Source organism: Saccostrea echinata, unplaced genomic scaffold (genome assembly GCF_033153115.1).
Source record: "Saccostrea echinata isolate AGI-Se365-2 ecotype Australia unplaced genomic scaffold, CSIRO_AGI_Sech_v1 ptg000020l, whole genome shotgun sequence".
Classification (NCBI taxonomy): domain Eukaryota; kingdom Metazoa; phylum Mollusca; class Bivalvia; order Ostreida; family Ostreidae; genus Saccostrea; species Saccostrea echinata.
The window spans coordinates 1,243,295-1,258,443 of NW_026889769.1; the positions used below are offsets into that span (position 1 = coordinate 1,243,295).

The 15,149-nt window shown below is 33.5% G+C and overlaps 1 protein-coding gene across 1 annotated transcript; it reads left to right on the forward strand.

Annotated features, from left to right (window-relative positions):
- Positions 1-2,417: 2,417 nt before the first annotated feature.
- Positions 2,418-7,573, forward strand: LOC133189897 (pyrimidodiazepine synthase-like). The gene is made up of 5 exons (XM_061325311.1): positions 2,418-2,502; positions 4,031-4,136; positions 5,137-5,356; positions 6,163-6,289; positions 7,168-7,573. The coding sequence occupies exons 1-5, from the start codon at positions 2,475-2,477 to the stop codon at positions 7,410-7,412; spliced, it is 726 nt and encodes a 241-aa protein (XP_061181295.1). The 5' UTR covers positions 2,418-2,474; the 3' UTR covers positions 7,413-7,573.
- The last annotated feature ends 7,576 nt before the right edge of the window (positions 7,574-15,149 follow it).

Sequence of the window (15,149 nt, forward strand, 5' to 3'; positions counted from 1 at the left end):
GGCCTCTAAATAAGACCTTGTTAAGGCACAAGAAGAGATGCAAAATTTGTAATTTGTAGGGGAAATGACAGGTTTCATGTTTTGTACGGAAGGCTTTTGACAATCGCTCAGAAAAATCAGGTTCCTGAATGTCTGCCAACACTCTCTACCATCGGCTCATACATTCACCTCTGTCGTTGGCTCGCGTATATCACAGTGATAAGCAGGAGAAATAGTGCGTTTCTTTTAATTCATTATGATTAAATGTTTGAGCTAATGATAGTCCTTTAAGATCATGGCCGTAGGAACCGGGGGGGGGGGGGGGGCGTGCCCCCCAATAATTTTGCCGATATATAGAGTACTATAGAAAACGTAGATATTATATGTTTGTGCCCCCTCAATAAAAACGTCTGATGCCTTTTTTTTTTGCTTGTCAAGGAATTTTTGGTAGTTGATAGTGCCCCCCCCCCCCCCAACTGAAGATAGATGTTTACTTGAAATAGATCTAATACTATCAGTTTAATTTGAAATAATCCTTGAAATGTTATGTTTTTTTCGTTATGTCAAAAATTTGACGCGAGCCCATTGCAGAGGTGTCTGAGTGATCGAGGAACGAACGACAACTCTGCATAGGAGATTGGTCTGCCAAGAGACATTGATGCAGCTGAAACTATCGAACAGAAGTTTTTAAGGTTGAGTGATTTTTTGCCATTCCTTGATTATGTTATTTCCCATCTGAGGTTCACTCTCAGTCATTGTTTTGGGGCTTCTACTTGGCCCCGTGTTTTCTAGAGAAATTTTACTGATTAAATTGTCGAATGAATCAAAACAGAAACTTGCTATTCCCTTAGACTTAGGAACAGACTAAGTCAAAATTTAAAATCGATATAACTCTCAAAATAATTATGATTATAAATTAAAATTTTCTTCACATGTTTGAATTGAATAGCTCTGCACAATTGCAAATTTTTAAGCTAATACGTTAAGATAGAAAGATGGGTCGTAAAGTGTAAGAGTGTTGGAACATTGGAATTTGAGTCGCTGGAAAGACCACTTTTGTTCTGTCATCATCTTTATCCAAATATCATAATATATTTACACTGTGTATCAATGTGATTCAATTCAGTTTTGCTCCTGCAAGCGATTATTTTAAGTGCTGTGAAGATTTATTAGGTCAACTACATGTACAGCTGTTTTCATCCGTCGTCATGCGATGTACGTTGTGCGTCGGTGGTAACATTTTGAACATTTTCAGCTTCGTCTCATGGGTAAAAGGGTACAAAAATTGTGAAGTGCAAAGCACGAGTGAAAATATCAAAAAATCCTGTCTCACGAGTGAAATAAATTCCATACCCAACTACAAAACATTGAATTTTCTGTTTATTACATTTTCGATCTTTGATTTTTCCCTTTGCCCCTGCCTTTTCTTACCACAGTGTCATAGGCTGTGACATTATAGTTGAGAAGTTGAGAGGTCATAGCTTAGCGGTTATGAGATTGAAAACATTGAAAACATTGTAACATGGATTTTAGCAACATATTTGGGAAGAAATTGGCAGTTTCAGTCTCTGTTTAGTTAGTATCTCTATCTTATTACAGGCCATAAATTATTTTTTACTTACTTTGATATCCTTTCACACTGTGACAGAATATCACTTTGGTATCCTTTCACCCTGTGAGAGAGTAACACTTTTATTCAATAAATAAATCACAGTATTTCACTGTTAAAAATGTAATAAATTTAGGTATGCGAGGTATGCAGAAAATAATCCCCATAAGACTTTAAAAAGTACAATACTGTCTTCAATTAATCATAAAAGTGAAGCAAAGAGAGCAATACTCAGCCGGAGGTCCAGGATTTTTTTCAAGGGGGGGGGGGGGGGGTCCACCCCAGTCAAACAAAATTCTAACCCAAAAATTTCTGGACAAGCAAATTAAAAAAAAATACAAAAAAACTAAATTCCCTTGGTGATGGTGAGGTCCACGTTTTCTAGGGGGTCCAAAGTCATTTTTTATTTGCTTCAGTATATACTTTTTATAACTCTGCACCCCCCCTCCGACCACCCCTCTAAATCCGCGCATGATACTGGAAAACTCGTCATCAACATTCACTTGGAAATGGAATATACCTTTTCTCCAATATTTATGTGTACGTGTATATTGACCATTTTAATCCCCTAGTTTCTCATAATTTGCAAACAAAATATTATTATCTTTCATCCTTATCTTCCTTGGGTATTTATTCATAACGTTCAAACCAATATTTCCATCTCAACTCTATTTCATACATCGTGCATTTCGTTCGATTAAATTTATTCACAAGTCAGAAACTATAACGGGGGAGAATTGTCACAGAGGTCAAAAACTATAACGATCTGTTGAGGGGAGAATAAGTCACAGAGGTCAGAAACTATAACGATCTGTTGAGGGGAAACACAGGACAGATCACATATAAAAGTCTACCTGCGCATCATCAGCTTCAATTAACTTCAGTCATGCCAAATCAAAAGGCTTTTTCCGCAGGTGAGTGAATATATTTAATACAATAGGTATGAAGAAGTTTTATCTATAATCAGTATTTGCTATACGACGGTGTATATTTGCCATTTTAATTTTGCGTTTAAACGCAAAAATTTTGCAATTTAACGCAATAATCCTTCCTTTTAAGGATTTGTTTTGAAACTTCAAAGAACCGTTTGGTTCTGTCTTTTTTGCAAAATTTTCCAGTTTTTGAAAATTGTAGTAAAATAATGGCATCCTAACAACCAGAATATCTGAAACGTATAAGAACCCAGCACTCTTAATGAAGCCTTTGATTAATTGCTTACGTATCACAATTAATTAAGAACGTTTCAGTGGTATTAATAAAAACTTGTCCATTTGATAGTACACATTTATTAATCTGTTTTCATTTGATTTTGATCTCAAATGATTCCATCACCTTTGTTCTTCTGTTTACTATATGCAACCATAGGAAAGGTTGTGATACTTTAAGTCCAAATACTCCTTCATGTTGTACGTAATTCCAACATTTCATTAGTCTTTTCCTGAATCCATTTATATATGGGTTAAACTTTGTGACCGCAACATGGGGTATAGTTTTTTAAAATCATTTTTCTTCTTTAGTCTTTTATTTAGAAGATCCATTCTAATTGTTTGCAGAAACTGTTTCAAAATAGAAAAAAAAATTGAAATAGAAAAGTGATTTGTGATTGTAAGCAACTGACCAAATATTCATTAAGAGTATAGCGATCTAATAAGTTAAAGACACGTCTCGTTCTTAGGTTGCCTTTTTTTTTAACAACCCGACATTTTTTCTCCTCTATAAATTCACATCAGTGATGTATCCTTTCAAAGAGCGTTTGCTCGGAGGAATCTGATTCTATAAAGCTAGACAGTGCACAATTTTCTAATAAGTAAAAAAATATATCAGTATGCGTGGGTCTGTTGTATTCTGCAAGGTTTGCGATTAAATGCAATCTTTTGCGTTTAAAAGGAATGAAAAATAAAAATAATAGATTTCTTTCTCTAAACTGGCCTCAACGGGCTATATATATATATATATATATATATATATATATATATATATATATATATATATATATATATATATATATATATATATATATATATATATATATATATATATTTATATATATATGATATCAGAAACTCTTCTACATGTAGTGTACAATGACAATAACCCTCACTTTTATTTATGTTACTGTCACTAATAAGTTCACTATTGATAACTAAATGATCATGATATGAATATAATCCAAGCTTAAAATGTCCGTTCTAAACCCTATAGGATTACACTATATTGTGAATTAGTGAATTGCATGCTATGTCAGATCCTACTTCCTTTAACGGCAGAGTAAAGGGTTGAGTGAAAAGGGACAGCCTAGCAACTCTATAGATCTTGTTTTATTATAATTTTTTCATTACACTTGTAACTCCTCCTTTTTATCTGAAAATAATCTATATTACTTCATAGAATTTGGGAATATTTTTTAATGGTTCTGAATTTTATCAATTCTTTTTTTACCAGGTTCCAAAGTCCCTACCTTAGAAAATGGCGTTCTTCGAGTGTACAGTATGAGGTTCTGTCCATATGCTCAACGAACACTCTTGGTGTTGGCTCACAAAAATATACCGTATGATTTCTTTTTTACAATGTGTATGCCTTTTTTGTAATATCTGTTTTTAAATTTCCTTACATTTTTATATGGAATAAGGTCGTGCAACACTCGACAATTCAATTTTCTAAACTAATCCAAGATTTAAGAATGTTCAAAATGAAAAAAAAAAAACCAGTTACTCTCTATATTTTGAAATTTTATGTAAAAGTCTGAAAACATTTAGAATTTGTAAATTTTAGATTTTTGTAACGCAAATTTTAAAAACATGTCGTGTGTTTTCGAATTTGATACATGGATTTAAATAAAAACATTCTATAACTCTTATTCATTGTAGAAATTATGCGATGATTTTGTTATATGATACATGTATATATCTTTTAGAACACAGAGTTGTCTTTCATACACCTGGTCGTGATGAATTTTTCAAATATTTATTAATGACAACAGATACATCTCGATTTAGAAAAACACTTGGAAACCAAATGTAAACGTACTTTATATACTTGGACATCATTTAGGCGATTAAAATAATAATTATAACATCATATTTCACCCCAAAAAATGTTGGCGACCTCGACACCAGTACAAACATAAGGAAGACGAGGACAATGCGTATGCATGCGCAGAAATTTACCCAAAAAATTTCGGAATAGAATTTAAAAAAGGTTTCATGTGACAAGTCGCTTAGCAGACTTGGGTTACACTGTCACGTGTGGCCTTTGGAGGGCTTTCAATCGTAAATATAATTATGAAATATTTGTTTGAACAACATGCTTGTGGACAGCATGTTATCTCAATGTACGTGTTGAAATTAAAGAAGGCTTTTTTTAAATGTAATAACAATATAATAAAAACAACCACAAAGTATTCTCTCACACAACATCCTCCTAAAATTCTATCTGCACCACTTCAAAAACTACTAATCAAAACATGCACGAAATCATAAATGTATCTAGTATTGCTGGTGAAAGTTCATTTGCATAATGATCACTATTGTAAATTTGATTGTCTCCAGGTACGAAGTAGTCAACATAAACCTGAAAAGTAAACCAGAATGGTTCCTACAGAAGAATCCTATCGGCAAAGTGCCCGTTCTGGAACAAGATGACAAAATCGTGTACGAGTCCCTCATCTGTTGTGACTACCTTGACCAGGTGTATCCCCAAAACAGACTGACTCCTGAGGACCCTTACCGCCAGGCTCAGGATAAAATGCTCATAGAACATTTTGCTCAGGTGACTCGAACAGTAAAATGTATACACACAGTGATCATTTGGTAAAACGCCTGTTAACCTCAATTTATTACGCTGCAATTTTTTAAGAAAATGGATTACATGCATAGAGTTTGTTACCATTCTAAAGTAATAATTTATGAGAACCCCCAAGACTTTTACTTTTTTTTAAGGCTTGGGTAGACTTTGAGTTTACCTCAGGACAAACACTTTTTTTGACTTTGGAAAACTTCCCTTCATTACTTATTTGTTTTATTCATAAAGGCTCTTGTCACATCAAGTTTGAGAAAGATCTCACTAATGAGCTCAAATATGCAGGGAGTTAAATGTTTTTACCTTTTCCTGACTGCAGGAGAAATTTTTAAATACAAATATATATATATATAAGAACTTAAGTTACCATATTTCATTATGCCTTAACCCATGCATTTCTTTGGGATTTCGAAGTCTCAAAGTATGGCCTGTCGCCCGCGTGGCGCAGTGGTTAGAGCGTCTGCTCTAGAGTCGCGAAGTAAGGAGTTGATCCTTACGTCGCGGGTTCGAATCCCACTGTGGGACGTGGAGACCGGTCCTTCGGATGAGACCGTATAAACCGAGGTCCCGTGTCGCAGTAGGTGCTGGCACGAAAAAGATCCCTCACTGCTCAATGGCCGTAAGTGCCGAGTATAGGACAAAATTTGCAGCTCTCCACCGGCAAGTGTTGGCGTCTCCATATGGGTGAAAAATGCTCGAGAGGGACGTTAAACATACAAACAAACAAACAAACAAAGTATGGCCTTGATTTTATATAACATTGTATTTTGAATTAGATGATGACGGAGTTCTATAAAGTCCGCCAAGGACCCCCTGCTGAGATACCTGCTGGCTTGGAAAAGTTTCGTAAACAAATGATCAGATTTGAAACAGAAATACAGAAGAGGGGAGATTACTTCGGAGGTGGATCCTTATTTTCTTAAGGAAGCTCTAAACACTGATACAGACTTTTTTATTTTGGACTTAGAGGAAATTGTATCAGACAAAGGAGTACATATTGAGTTTATTTACTTCATTTTCAACAAATGTACCTTCATTATATCTCCAGGAAAAAAAAATCAAAGACAGTTATGTGTTAGCGAATCACGGATGCATATTTACGTAGGGAAAATACCTGCAAATAATGTTTTCAATTACTTTTTCTTGGTCAAAAAAAAAATGTTAAAGATACTTTAAATTATTTCAATTTGTGTCATTTCCTGTAGATTTCCGTTCATTCTATTTTACACCAAAGAGCAGATCACCCTAACTGCATAAAACTACCATGGAATTTGAACTCTTCAGTGAGCAGTGTTTAGAGCTTTCTTAAGCAAATATAATTCTTTCTTGCGACAAATCATACCAATATCTACCATGCCTCATTGTTTGAGTTCGAAATCGTTGGTTGTTAAGGACATACGCAACGTAGTTTGAACTTTATTGTCTTTTTCCCTGGAGTTGAAGAGTTCCAATACTTAAAGGAATTATGTGCTACATTTTTATGTCTATATATGCTTTTCTACACTTCTTCTAAAACAAGTTTTGATAAACAAAACATGTAGAATATATGTTTCGTAATTTTTGTGTATTTTTCTTTGAATTATACAAGAATTTTCATCAATAGATATCTTTTCAAAACCCCATGTAATGCATGCTGATTTTTTGTCGACGAACATCTGATGGCACTATAATCTTAGATTAAGAATATCTTGAAAAATTATCAGTAGGTAAGGTACGTTGCGTATATCCTTAAAGTTACATAATCAACAATTTTTACTTTCTTTTTTAAATTCTTTTTATAGGTAACAAAATACAGATGATAGACTTTATGATTTGGCCCTGGTTTGAGAGGATCTTTATCATGGAGAAAATGCTTTCCCAAATAATCTTGTCGGATGAATCTTTGCCAAAATTATTACAATGGACGTTGAGGATGTCGGAATGTTTAGCCGTCAAGCAATGTCGTAGGCCTGTTGAACAACATATGGAATTTTTCAAAACTTCAAAAATGGGCGTTCCAAACTATGACGTAGGTTTGGAAGAGTAAAATCAGCTGGTTAAAATGAATTTTTAAAAATGCTGACATTATGAACTCTCTGATAGATTATCAAGTCATTATCCTATGTAATGTTAAAATGCTTTTTTTTCTCTTTGCTGTTTTTACTACATTGTAACAGGTATATATTTTATTGTTAAATAAAATTCGTTCTTTTTTTTCGGACAAATTTCGATTTTCAATGTCAGAGGCAGTGATAGGTTTTATAAACGATATGGATACGATTTGAAGCTTGCGAACTAACCTTTCAATTTCAAACTAGTCACAGAGATGAAAGATAAGCAGTGGGGAAAAGGCATCACCGATTAACTATAAGAAAAAAAAAACTCAAAGATCTAGATCTAGGTCAGGAGAAGATGCTAAGGAACTACCCGAAATTTTATGTCTCTTTTATAGACGCTCAGTAAGCTTTATTTGTAAAAAGATAAAAAAAAAAAACAAAACAAAACAAAAAAACAAGGATAAAAGCAGTGATGGATTTTGAAATTCCAGTGTATTGAAAAATTTTTGACTGCCATTCTTTATAATGACTTTTGGCCATGAAATCTGAAACGTGTCCATGTTGAATGTTAATAAGGAAAGTCCATATTCAATTTCAATAAAGCTCTATCCATGGTCAAGCTCCGTCCACTACACGTCATGGCACAATTATTCATGAGCAATTAGGATCGACTTTGTGGAAGGACAGTCTCTGTCAAAGGATTTTTTAAACCAATAAATCAACAGTAAACACCTATTTACCGGCTATGAATACAACAGCAAGTTTATTTTTCCCCAAGACAGCAACTATTATAATACATGTAATAGGTGTCTTATTATACCGAAGCAGAATTTACTTGTGTCAGGTCACGATCAGAAAACCAGAAGAGTTCCGAGAAATGAATAGTTCGATGAATTTCACCAATGGCAAATCGCGCAAAAAACTATAAATGCACGGTAGGAGCTGTGAGAAAAAAACCCAGGTTTATTCGTCATATATTTCTATAAAAAAAAATCCACAGAGGTATAATGATAAAAACTAATCACCGAAATGATACCGGAATATTTTCATTCGGTCAAATATTCGTTAAGCCATCTATGGACACATCTATATAGGCGCGCGTTTAGAAAATTGAAAAAAAAATGTTTTTATGTCAGGACTTCTTGAAAGTATAAAAAAATTTGAATATTTCCCCCCATGTTTCTATATTTTAAATCTTTATCTGATTGTAAATTATTTAAATTGAAGGGAAGATTTTATTCTGTCTCTGGACTGGCACGTCTGTTGTCTCTAAATACAGGATAATTGCAACATTCCAACAGAGGCCAACTCACTCATTTCCTTGACTTGTTCAATGTTTGTTAATCTTTGATCGATATCAAATTATATTTAATTTTCTCATGCATTAAAATTTAAAAGCTTGACCTTTTCTAAAAGTTCCTGCTCTACCAAATAAAAATACACAATTGAGAACTTGCGGAGATTTTGATGATTATTAAGACCAACATTTTTGTCCTATAAGGGGAATAAACCTTTTTTATTATTAAGAACTATCATAAAGAAAATACTATTAAATGTAAATATGAAAGTAACTGGATTTTACTGGTGTGGTTATTAAAATGACAGAACAGCAAATGAAATATCAATTAAGTTTTTATCCTTTATATGCCATAATAAAAGCTGGCATATTTAGCCCTGATTTGAACTTTTCTTATATTGGGATTCACCAATTATCATGTCTGACGGGTCAATACCCGCATTAGCGAGATTATGTAGTGTACCTCAAAGGAAGGGAATCAGCTGATCAGATCTTTGTGCTTTTGTTTTGAACATATTTTATTGACAATATGTCAAAGGGATTGGACGTAAGTTCAATGTTTGTGGTCTTTGCAAAATGAATTACACTTTAATTTGGATGAATTACACTTTAATTTGGAGTAAGTTTCGCTTGCGAAAATCACATTTAGCTTTAAAGATCTTACAATGCATTTTCTACATCCATTTTGTGTTAATTTCAATATTCTAGAACATGCATTGTTACTAATTATGGTAAATGTTACAAAGAGATATGGGTATCAACGTATATAATTATAACAATGTACTTTAATACACATCAGAATTACTACTTTTTATGTCCATCCAAAATCGTGGAGTTGAAAAAGGTCTATATCAGCATTTATTATACCATTTTTGGCAGGAAAATGTACAGCTACATATGTATAAATGTACATATTTGTTACATTTTAAAATTTTCTGTTTATCTGTTTGTCCGCAAAAAACTTTAACATTGCTCATAACTTTAGATTGGTTGGAGCTATAGCTTTCATATTTCAAACGTGAATTTCTTGTGACAAGATCTTTCTTTGGGTACCGTCGTATTTGACCTTGACCTTGGAGTTTGACCCAGTTTTACAAAATTTTACCCAACTATAACTTTGGCCTTAACTTTTGAATAGTTGGTGCTAGGGCTTTAATTCTTCACATGTGTAATCCTTGTGACTAGATCTTTCTTTGGATACCAACAAATGCGACCCTTTGACCTTGACCTTGGAGTTTGACCTACATTTTGAAAACTTTAACCTTGGACATAACTTTTGAACAGTTGGTGCTACGGCTTTCATACTTTACATGTGCAATCCTTATGACAAGACCTTCCTTTGCATATATACAACTTTGACCCTTTGACCATGACCTAGGAGTTTGACCTACTTTTGAAAAACTTTAACCTTGGCCATAACTTATGAACAGTTGGTGATAGGGTTTTCATACTTCATAAGTCTTCCTTTGGATACCAACAAATTTGGCCCTTTGACCTTGACCTTGGAGTTTGAACTACTTTTGAAAAACTTTAACTTTGGCCATAACTTTTGGACAGTTGGTGCTAGGGTTTTCATTTTTCACATGTGTATTACTTGTGACCAGACCTTCCTTTAGATGCCACCTATTGTAACCTATTGACCTTGGCCTTGGAGTTTGACCTACTTTTGGAAAACTTTAACCTTTGCCATATCTTTTGAACGGTTGGTGCTACGGCTTTCGTACTTTACATGCGTATATCTTGTGATAAGGTCTTTCCTTGGGTACCATTAATTTTAACCATTAGACCTTGACCTTGATGTTTGACTTTAAGTTACTTTTGAAAAACTTAAACCTTTTCCATATCTTTTCAATGGTTGCTGCTAGGACTTTCATATTTCACAGGTATATTCCTCTGGACAAGACCTTACTTTGGGTACCAACACATTTGATTTGAATTTGAGAAGTTTAATCTTCGCTATAAGTTGCCATACGGGGGCATCAGTGTTTCATGAACACATCTTGTTTATTTTATGGTTCATTGATACTCTAATAAGAGAGATAACTCTTAATGACATAAACGTCTATTATTCCCTTAAAGATTTGTCAAGTTGAAATTTCTTTTTTGTTTAATTTTGCCCATTATGATATACATGTAATTGGTTGTATTTTACTTATAAAATACATTTCTTTCGGAAAATCATAAAAGTTACAGCAGCATTTTATATGAGTGATCAGAGGGTTTATGAACCTTAAGCAAAACTTTATGACTGATAAAATTGATGAAATTGAAATTTAAATCTTGAAATCTCTTTCACTATTTTTAAGAAGATTACAGTATGTCAGACTTTTCATAAATGTTTCTAAAAAAGCAAGGGAAGATCTAGGGTTTACTTCCAAGAGTGGTTCCTGCATAAAAACAGATCTGGCTATTCAAGACAAACTTGGCAAACTGACAATGTCTAACACCAACCCTTTTCCTTAAATACATGACTTGTTTTAGGAGACTGCAAACTTGGTATCGCATAATTATGCAGCACTGGTCAATTCAATTCTTAATTTTCCTTAAGCCTTATGACAAATCAGATAATGGTCAGCTATAAAAAAAAAAAAAAAAAAAAAAAAAAAAAAAAAAAAACACTTTTTCCCAAGGCTAGTAATGTTTAAATGTATGTAGCTGGCGTCAAACTGAACTCTTAAATTGAGCAGCATACCGTTCAAAGGTGAATATTTACATTTGCTGTGTTTTTCTACTAAGCCAACTGTGAAATTGATTTGAAAGTCATTTTTGTGTATACTCACGCGTAGAAATATACACGGTGAAACTCGTGCTAAAGTGACGTCACAATGAGGCTACAGAGATGTAAATAAAAATGTAACGATATAGGACATCAAGAAATTTAAATATTGAGTATATTACTGGTGCTTTTAAATTTGTAAAATGTAAATATAAGGGATGTTTTTAAGTTTAGTGTGAATTATTGGTGTGTAAATCACACAGACTTGCACGTAGGCATATTTTTCATGAAGCGCTAGCGCGCTTCATGAAATATGCCTACGTGACAAGTCTGTGTGATTCACACACCAATAACTCACACAAAACTTAAAAAACATTCCTTAAATAAACTATAAGGAACGGTTTCCTCAATGTGTGATTGTCAAACAACACCTATTATATACACGTATAGATCTATGCGAGATTTGACATGATATAGTTATAACAGCATGGCTCCGATTAACGAAAGTACAATTACACCTATTTTCATTTAAAATCTGAGAAAAATTAAACACATTACAAAAACATTTATTTTGTCAAAATTTTTCATAATTACACAAAATCAGATTAAAACAGAATTTTCTAGAAAGGAACAAATAGTCAAATAGCACTTATTGTTCTGAGAAAAAATCGTATAACAATGATACATGCATATATATATATATATATATATATATATATATATATATATATATATATATATATATATATAAATATATATATAATGATACAAAATTAAACGGAGAGATAACCTTAAACAAAACACAACTAAGTCTTTAACCTTATACCAATGTCTACCACTTTACTTTGATGAAATAAAAAAAGATAAATGTGATAAGGTGCGATAAGTGATTGTACCCAAGGACTGGACATCATTACGAACTATAAATGGTTTTTATATGCACTCTTCTGTACATATAATTTATTTTGTTTTCAGTGATTTGTTATGGTACTTAGTGATGCTATTTAATGTGTCCCAGGTATATATCAGTAAGATACCCACTGAGATAAATTTTAATGCCCCCGTAATCAAAGATTCGGAAGCATATAGTTTTTGCCCTGTCCGTCTGTCTATCTGTCTGTCTGTTATCCGCAAAAACTTTAATCTTGACCATAACTTTTGATTAGTTGGAGCTATGGCTTTCATATTTCACACGTGTATTTCTTGTGACAAGACCTTTTTGGGGTAACTTAGAATATGACCTTGATCTTGGTGTTTGAGCCATTTTTGCTGAATTTTATCAGACTTTAACCTTGGCCAAAACTTTAGAATAGTTGGTGCTAGGGCTTTCACTCTTCACATTTGTATACCTTGTGACAAGACCTTCCTTCGGATAAAAACAACTTTGACCGTTTGACCTTGGAGTTTTACTTACTTTTAAACAACCCAATAGCCTTGGTCATAACTTTTGAACAGTTGGTGTTACGGCTTTCATACTTCACATGTGTATTTCTTGTGTCAAGAGACCTTCTTATGGATACCAAAAATTTTGACCCTTGACATAGGAGTTTGACCTACTTAAAAGACTTTAACCTTGGCCATAACTTTTGAACATTTAGTTCTAGGGCTTTCATATTTCACTGTGTATCACTTGTGACAAGACCTTCCCTTGGGCAACATTTGACTTTGACCTAGATGTTTTACTAACTTTTGAAAAACTTTAAACTTCAACATAACTTTTCAACGGTTGGTGTTAGGGTTTTCATATTTCACAGGCATATTCCTCGAGACAAAACCATTCTTTGGGTACCAACATTTTTTTTATCTTTTGACCTGGAGTTTGACTTGAATTTGAGAAACTGTAACCTTTGCCATAAACTGCCAATCGGGGGCATCAGGATTTCACAAACACATCTTGTTAAAATAATAATACCCCCGGTAAATCTAAAAACTTCCTTGATATAATCAATATCAGGAGGGACATACTGAAATAAACAGTTTATCAAATTGAAATATATGAAAATACTTATAAAAATAATTTTTACCATGAATTAAATAGATAAAAAAAAAGTTTTGTGATGGCTATTCAAACATACATGTAATCAGAAAGCTCAAATACGTCTCATATTCTAACGCAATCCCTTCAGGCTTTCAGTTGAATCCTCCAACCCACTCGACTCAGATACGTTTCCAGACGGTGTTTTTGGCCTCCTGAGTAAAGTTTCTAGCATGTTGCATGTTGATGTTACAGGTGACAAGCACTCCACGTTTGCAGAAATAACATTCTCTGCATTTGATGAGCAGTTGGTAGTATTGAGATTAGGTTCACCTCCATCCTGGTGGTTTTCAAGCAAATTCAGCAAAATGTTGCATTGCTCTGTTGACAATTCCATTATTTCTTCTCCTTCATTTAGAACCATTGGCTGAAAGGAAACAAAGGCATTTTGTGGATTGGCTTTTCCCGCTTGTTCATCGCAAACAAGATCCAGGGATGGTGAAAGTGGAATTTTAACTTCCTTTTGCTTTCTGTGAGGTTTTTCTGACGATGAACCAACATCGAACAGGTTGCCATCTCTAACATGTTCTTCTGTTGATATCTTCTTGTTGAGGTGTTCTCGTAAGCCTTCCTTTGCGTCAACTAGTCTTTGTTCGTTCTCGTTCCGTAAAACGTAGCTTTTGTTCTGTATGCGACGAGAAGACGCAGTTTCTTTCTTCTTGCTATAAAAAGATTCTGGCGTGCTTTGCTTGATAAAATCATCCACCATTGCATTTATATCGGATAATCTTTTCCTCGGCTTCTTCTTCTTCTTCTTCACTCTTAAGTTGCCCAAGTCTTCCGATAAACCATAAAATTTCATTTTTAATTCCAATTGCTGAAAGGACACGAAAGACTCATTAAAAGGGTTCAATTTTATAAATTATTATCTTTTCGAAAGCACAAAAGAATGTTGTACTTGTATATAATATTATATTGATCGCAGAGAGGCATGGCATTGCCAAAATTAGGACTATTTTTACGACCAACTTTGTTAAGTTTTGGATGTCGTTAAGGAAAAACGATTGCTTATGCTCTGTATCGTACTGACTGAAAATATAATGACGTAGGATAAAACATTTGAGCATAATTTGGACGCACGTTAAATTTAAACGCTAAGAGTCCTGTTACTAAAATTTCGTTTCAAGAGCACTGCATTGTTATAGAATAGTTCTACACTGAATACGTTTTGCACAATTTGGCTGAGCGCTTTATCATAGATTTTAGAGTTTGACCAACTTTTGGAAAACTTTTAACTTGGCCATAACTTCTGGACGGTTTGCGCGATGGCTTTCATGTTTCATATGTGTAATCCTTGTCACAAGACCTTTATTTTGGTATTTTTGACATCTTGTCTTTGACCTTGGAGTTTGATTTACATTAAATTTTCAAAAACTTTAACCTTGGTCATGAGTTGTCAAACGGGGCATGTTTTTCACAAATACATGTACATCTTGTTCCCTTATGTTTTCAATGATACTAAAATTACAACTTTCGTTAAATGCTAAAGGTAAATACTTCGTATCTAGAACTTTTCAAATGCTCTTCTTATAGCAGAAAAACTGACGATCATAAATTATCAAATTCTGTCAAATTTTACGGAAGTTCATGTTTTGAAGGACATATAAGAAATAACTTCATTTTTTTAGAAGATTATTTATATTAACTTCCACTCAGACGTAATGCACTAAGGCTGTGAC